This window comes from Callorhinus ursinus, unplaced genomic scaffold, assembly GCF_003265705.2.
Source record: "Callorhinus ursinus isolate GAN/ISIS: 27379988/994484 unplaced genomic scaffold, GSC_fseal_2.0 scaffold2, whole genome shotgun sequence".
Lineage (NCBI taxonomy): Eukaryota > Metazoa > Chordata > Mammalia > Carnivora > Otariidae > Callorhinus > Callorhinus ursinus.
The window spans coordinates 12,138,390-12,145,526 of NW_027397064.1; the positions used below are offsets into that span (position 1 = coordinate 12,138,390).

The 7,137-nt window shown below is 37.8% G+C and overlaps 1 protein-coding gene across 9 annotated transcripts in view; it reads left to right on the forward strand.

Annotated features, from left to right (window-relative positions):
* The window catches only part of DOCK10 (dedicator of cytokinesis 10), a 262,982-nt gene that overhangs the window by 175,931 nt on the left and 79,914 nt on the right, over positions 1-7,137 (forward strand). For all 9 annotated transcript variants that reach the window (XM_073877933.1, XM_025890663.2, XM_073877920.1 and 6 more), the window contains 4 exons: positions 896-1,018; positions 2,762-2,841; positions 4,675-4,862; positions 5,372-5,437. In XM_073877933.1, coding sequence (XP_073734034.1) covers positions 896-1,018; positions 2,762-2,841; positions 4,675-4,862; positions 5,372-5,437 — 457 coding nt within the window. The remainder of the gene's footprint in view (positions 1-895; positions 1,019-2,761; positions 2,842-4,674; positions 4,863-5,371; positions 5,438-7,137) is intronic.

The window sequence follows — 7,137 nt, forward strand, 5'->3', positions numbered from 1 at the left end:
CATTCTGGCTCATTTTCTGTATTATTTGACACTAAAGCTCTTCGATCAGATATCTATCTAAATGGCCACTTCAGCCTGTGTATTGAAATCTTTGGTTAATTTAAAGAGTAATGAAATAGTCTAGTCAAGTTCCTTAAGTTCAAAGAAATAAAATTTCAGCATTTCTCTAACATTAATGAAAAATTAATTACACACAGGTCTAATTTTTTTGATAGGCATGGAATATGATCAATTATGGGGAAGAAACACTAACCTTAAGCTTGCTATGTATACTTCCTTGTATTGTCTGACATTACTATACTATTTGGACAAAAACAATTTGTGTGTTCTAACTAAATCTATCTAGTTCCAATTAAATGGACCAAGGAAAAAATAAATGGCATTAATTAATTTAATACAAAATTCTGACTCAAGTGTTCTTCATTTGATCTTTGTCTCTTTCCTAAAATTTAAGAAAGTGTTTCAAGAGTCTGGCCCTCTAGACCCCCACACACACAACCTTATCCCTTTTCCACTATTTGTAAATTCTGATGGCACCACCCAAACTGAGGTGGCCCTGGCTTGCCCAGAAAATAATGAAAAAAGGTCTAACCTGTTCTTATTCCTCTCCTAATACTCCAAGGTTTGATATGTTACTAAGTCATAAATAAATGTAGTTGTAATATAAGTGGGCTGCTGTCCCTATAGATATTGAATTGAAAATAAAGAATTAAAGATAACAAAGATAGTGTTTAAATGAAACTTTTGTCTAAGAAGTTTTCTTGTCCTTTTTATTTCATTAGTTCCTGGAGTGTCTTCCATTCCAAATGGGAAATTGAATCATTGGTCACCTTAAAAATACAACTTGGTAAACAATTTTCACCTGCCAACCTGAACAAATATCATTTTCTTTCAGATCAGTATTTAAGGACAACCAGGGAAATGTGGACAGAGACTCACGATTTTCACCGTTGTATAGACAAGAAAGTAGCAAGATTTCAACAGAGGACCTGCTAAAACTAGTGTCAGATTACAGAAGGTAGGGTTTTTGGATACTCTTGAAATTAACATGAATCACCTACATTGCTGCTATCTATTTATTAACTCTGCATAAACAGTATTTGATTACCTGATTCTTGAATGTCCAAACTCTTCTGGAAAGTAGATGCTTTACATATGAACTCAAATGTGCCTGAATGACACAACAAAAGTAAAGTTGCTAGAATTATATGGAAGGAGTGTGAAACCATGTCAGTTAACTATTACTGCCATGTAACAGATCACCCCAAAACTCAGTGGCTTAAAAGAACAACATCACTTACTTTCCAGAGTCCATAATTTAAACATGGTTAGGTAAGGAGAGCCTATCTCTCCTGCACATGGCATCAGCTGGCAGAGGTCAACTGGAGACAGAGGATCCACGTTCAAGACAGCGCATTCAATGACTGGCAAGTTGACATGGGCTGTTGATTGGGAGCTCAGCTGGAGCTGTGGACTAGAGACCTTGGTTCTCCTCCACAGGAGCCTCTCCATCAAATACTATGGCTTCCTCATGGAAGGATAGCTGGGTTCGAAAAGTAGGTGTCCCAAGGGACAGAAAATGATCCCTACCAGTTTCTTAAGACCAGGGCCCTGAAACTGTCCCGGTGGCATTTCTGCTGTAATATACTGTCAAGCTGTCACACAGCCTAGATTCAAAGAAAGGAGATATAGACACCTCTAAATAGGAGGTGTGTTAAGGAATTTTAGAACTATGTTTTGAGATTCCACAGAGCAATTCATGGCTGTGAATACAATAATTCATACTATTTCTGTCGTTCAAATTCATTTTGGAAAAGACAATGAAAGTTAAAGGAAGAAAAACTTTATAAAAGCCACAGCATTTTCTAAATGTATCACCACGCATTCAACATCTGGTGATGATAAGATCTCTCGTGATAAGCAATTTACCTTAAACTTTTGCTCCCCTCACACCCACAGGATTGAAAATTTAACAGTCAGCTCTCACACACTGGGAAGAGCTGGGTTGGACCCACCACTGTAATTATTCTACCTGTTAGGTCTCCTAGAAGGGATAACACTTGAAATTGTTACCAGTTTCAAGGAACTTTCACCTTACTGCAAAAGGACAGTAGGTCAGAAGGTTTTGGTAGAGAGGGAGAGAACTGGAGTGAATGTGACGACAGGGATAGGTAGTGAGAGGGTGTCTGCTCACATTCACGAAGCAGGGGAATGGCAGAAGAACCAGTCAGGGAAAGGCTCCTTGTCCTTGATGGTTGGTGAAGAGGGAACCAGCAGACTGTCCACTTAGCAACTGTAGCAACGACCAGCCTTGTTCTCAAGACTTCTTAAGAGTTTTCAGGAAAGCAAATCACTTAAACCAGTTCAAATACTAGAACTTTTTGTTAACAACAAGTGATCTATTTACTGTACTTACTCTTGTACTTGTTTGGCCATTTATATAAATGTTACCTGAAATAAGGTGCAAATAAACCTAAAACATTCTTCAGAATATCTGTAACTTGACCCCTCACTGATTTCTGTTTTTATTGGCAATATTACATAAATTTTAGTTTTCAATATAAAACCAGCTAAATGAAATCATTCACAAAGTTGTTTAGGGTTGTACTGTTTACTCTTATCAAGGCTCAGAATTACGGTTGACTCATTTTCTGGACAACTAGAATAATTCAGTGTGTGTGTGTGTGTGTGTGTGTGTGTGTGTGTGTGTGTGTGTGTGCGTGCGCGCGCGTATGTGTGTTTCTGTTCCCTACTTTCACAGGGCTGACAGAGTAAGCAAAACACAGACCATCCCTGGAAGCCTGGATATTGCTGTTGACAACATTCCGTTGGAGCATCCAAGTATGATGATGATGTCATGGTTTGCTTGTAGAGTTCTGAATAGTTAGTGGTCTTTTGGTTGGATGGTTGGTTGGTTGGTTGATCCGTTGGTTGGTTGGATAGTTGGTTAGTTACAATACTTTGTGAGTTTTTTCTCAAATTTTGGGATAAATGGAATTCATTATCTTATAGAAATTTGGGGCTTCTTGTTTCTCCATTAAGACAGACTATCAGTATGATAGGACAGGAACCATTTTCAGTGTAAACTAATATGTATCTGGTATGCACCATGCAGCCAGCAAGGTATTAAATATGTCATTTAATCCTCAAAACCCTGAAGGTTTGTAAATGAGGAATGTCAGTTTCAGAATGTCAGTAATCATAATGGGAGAATTTATATTCTATCCAGTTCCTCTGACTCAAAATACTGGGCTGGTTCCCCCATACTGTGTGCCACAGGGTTGCTCTAAACACTATGTGTGGGTAGCCACCCAAGTGGCCACATTGTAATTATCGCTGGAATATTTTTAGACTCTGTTATTACACAGGGAGCATGTATCTCTTTTAAAAGTCCTATTTATGTCAGTGAAAATTTGAATTTTAGAAGGAGATTTTTATTAACTCATAAATAAGAATTTCAGAATTTATTTCATAAGTGACGAGATTGGTTTCTTTTGTTTTGTTACTTCTGATTCTGCCTTTTAGTGACTTTCTCAGTGATGCAAAGAATGAATAAAGGCATCCTAAAATGAACTACAGAGAGAGAGAGAAGATTATTACCACAGGGATATTTGAATTACCATTAGCACTATTAAGTTTTTCATTCTTATAATTTTTCTACAAATCATTTTAACATGAAATAAAATGAGCATTTTAACCTAAGCCATGGTTCGAAATCACTTTTCTATTGATTGGTGTAGAAAAGCAGAGAATAAACTAAGCCATTTCCTCTACCTGATTTGTGATATGTATCTGTCTTTTATTATCTACAGAAAAGAAAAATAACGAAAGAGAAAGATAAAATATTCTCTTTGAAATGACTATAGGACATTAGAGAAATTTGAACATATAATAAAAATATTATAATTGATTTTGGGGGGAAAAAATCTGTAATCTGATTCCCAAGCATCTTTAGCTAACCATTTTGCTTATCTGAACACAGGAAAATTCCAGATGGGGTAAAGGAAAGTAGAAGGCCTTGCTGTCTTCCAATGACCACAACATCAGCCCCCAAGCGATTTAGTGACAGAAGTTTTGATTTATAAACTTCAAATTGTCTTTTTTATTTTCCTTAGGCTGTTCCTACAAGACTAGATTTTTCAAGATTATAAAAACTGGAGAGGAAAAATAGAATAAATTATATCAAATAATGCAGGGGGTGCTGCAGGCCTGTATTGTGAAATCATTCCAAGGGGAAAACTTACTATCAATCCATTAGGTACTATCCGTAATAGACCCATTGGACAAAGTTTGTTCTGTCAATATCTGTATTATTTTTTATAATGTTAGGTAAAGGCCAATGAATTAATCCTTATCTTATAATACGTGGTTAGCGTGCTCAGAGAATCATCAGTTAAAATTTAGTTTTCATATGAAGCTTAATGCAAAAATAAAATAGTTATAAATCCATCCAAAAGATTTACCAGTTTTTTGAGACATCAATTTCGATATTAAATGGCTTGATTATCTATCATCCCTACCTCCTACAAATTTTTCATGCTTCCATAATTTAACATAAATTCCTTTGCAAATACAGAGTTTCTATTTCAAGTGGATTCATTTTAAAATTGTTAAGTATTGTTCACCTTAAACAATCACATTAAATGACAAACTCTTGTTTTCTGATTTTTAAAGACTGTGTAACATCGTCCTTTATCCCTGTCAAGCCTTTTGATGTGACGGCTCAACCAGAACCCACAGTCGAGGTGGAAGAATTTATTTACGACTCAACAAAGTACTGCCGTCCTTATAGAGTATACAAAAATCAAATTTACATTTACCCCAGGCACCTCAAGTATGATAGCCAGAAATGTTTCAACAAGGTATGGTATGTTTCTGAAATGTTGTGCTCTCTCTTGCACCCTCCTGAGATCATGTTAAGATGGATTCTTGAAAGTTCAAATACAAATTATCACAGGTCAACAGTTTGGAATAAAAATCCATTTGCAGAATGTGCTTAATAAGGGGCAGTGATGAGTTTCACCTTAAAAGTGTTTAAGGATGCACAGTTTATAAAATATTAATAATCCTTTCTAAAGTCAGCCCTAAATTATTTTGTTCTAGAATTCTTTTTTTGTAGTTTCTTAAGATACTCTGAAAATAGCATATCTGCTTCCTTTTGATGTGAGTTTTTTCTTCCCTTTTAAATAATATCTCCAAGTCCTTCTGCTATTTCTGAGCACTATGGATAATGTCACAAGAAAATGTTGGGTATTCTACATTTTTCAGATTTAATTAGAAGCTACTTATTTTAGACACTAAGATTGTTGGGTTTTTTGGTGTTATTTAACAGGAAATTACAATTTCCATTTTCCCCTCTCTGTAATTCCAGGCTCGAAATATAACCGTGTGCATTGAATTCAAAAATTCTGATGAAGAAGATGCCAAGCCCGTGAAGGTGAGCCAAGTCCATGAGGGGATACGGCACCCGGGGGGGGGGGGGTGAAGGCAGGTGCATAGGTTCTCCTCACCACCAAGGAGCTTTTTATTTGAGTGTGATTAAAAGAGGAGCAAGTCAATACATTTGTGTTAGATTTTCTAAAATGTACCTGATTTAATAGCCATCATTAACCTGATCTATTAGAAATGCCAGTCTCAAAACTCAAAAAAAAAAAAAAAAAGAAATGCCAGTCTCATAGCTCTGCCTAGCTTTTCATGACTTGGAAAAAAGGAAACTACTTTAGTGTGAAATAAATGCAAAGATTCCCCTCTGCAAGACTGCCCTTTTCAAAGAGCCCGCCTCTCAATTCAGCAGCATGCTTGATTTAAAATGCCACATCCCAGCTGGCCCTCGCGTGGCCTGTGCCAAAGGGCTGCAGCATGTTGGCCCAGCGGCTAGGGCAGCGGGCCCATGGGATGCTCACATCCATGGAAGGAGCATGTGGCCTGCTGCCCGAGGAGCTGGGAGATGGCTCGGGAAAGTTGGTCCCTGTTGTTGATCACGTGATTTAATAAAACACATAAGACTACAAGGTTTGTATGAACTGTGCTTTTTAACCTCCAAAAGTGCAACTACATGTCATTTGTCAGAGTTCATCTCTGATATATACTGTTTTTTATTTTAGGGACTTCAAACAACATAGAGTAACCCATAAAAAGAGAGGAAAATTATTTTTAGTGTGCCTGTGGTCAGATCTTCCCAGTTTGAATGAATCAGAGGGATGGAATAGTAAAGGACAAAGCCCATTTCTAACTAACCCCCACGATTATCTGAGATAATCTCTTAAAGCTCTCTGTCAGGTACCAGTCATGTTCTCTGTACCAAGAAGGTTCGTAGCATGATTCAGAAGAAGGAGAATCGATCTGAGTGATTGAATGAATCATGCAGGGGAAAAAGAGATCTTTAAAATAGTCTTGAGCCACTGTCAGTCTCCACAGGTTCCAAGTTCTACAGTAACATCAGTTAGCATCAGGAGAGAAAAATTAAAGCAAAATGGAATTTTCAAACAAAGGCAATGACCAGATGGCAAGCACAGCAGGCCTTCTAGTACAGTGTTTATGAGGAAAATTCTAGCAAAGAGGAATAATAGCAGGTGAATGGGTCTCCTGTGTCATTGCCTTCTAAAGGATCACACAGAGATACAGCAGACTCCAGAAGAGGGACCCTGAGCCTTGGGCTAAGGGAACTTTGAAGCTGCGTGCCTAGGAAGTACCATATGACACCCCCTGGCTTGACTGGGGGCTGGGGTGGAATAGTAATGAAATATGGTGGAGCCTGGAACCAGCCCTATCCTTCTAGCTCAGCATTCTTGGTTGGGGGCTGACATGTCAGGGGCTGGGGTCCAACCAAACCTTGTGGTCACCCACGAATGATTGCCTTAAACTCTAAACCAGAGCTGGATACCATGGGCCCCTTCAAGAGGCCAACTTGCAGGAATCAGAATTGAACAATTTAGCTCTTATCTCCTGGTAATCAAAAGTAACGAACTGATTCAGGTTGATGTGATAGCTACATGATGAATTAAAGCCTTCAGATTTTCTTTGGCAGCACCCTGGTATAAGGAATACAAGGCAGCGGGTGAAAGAGGTTCAAGGTGAATTAGATATCAGTTAAGCCTGGCAAGTTATCACAAAATTCATCCTTGTTCCAGGATTGGT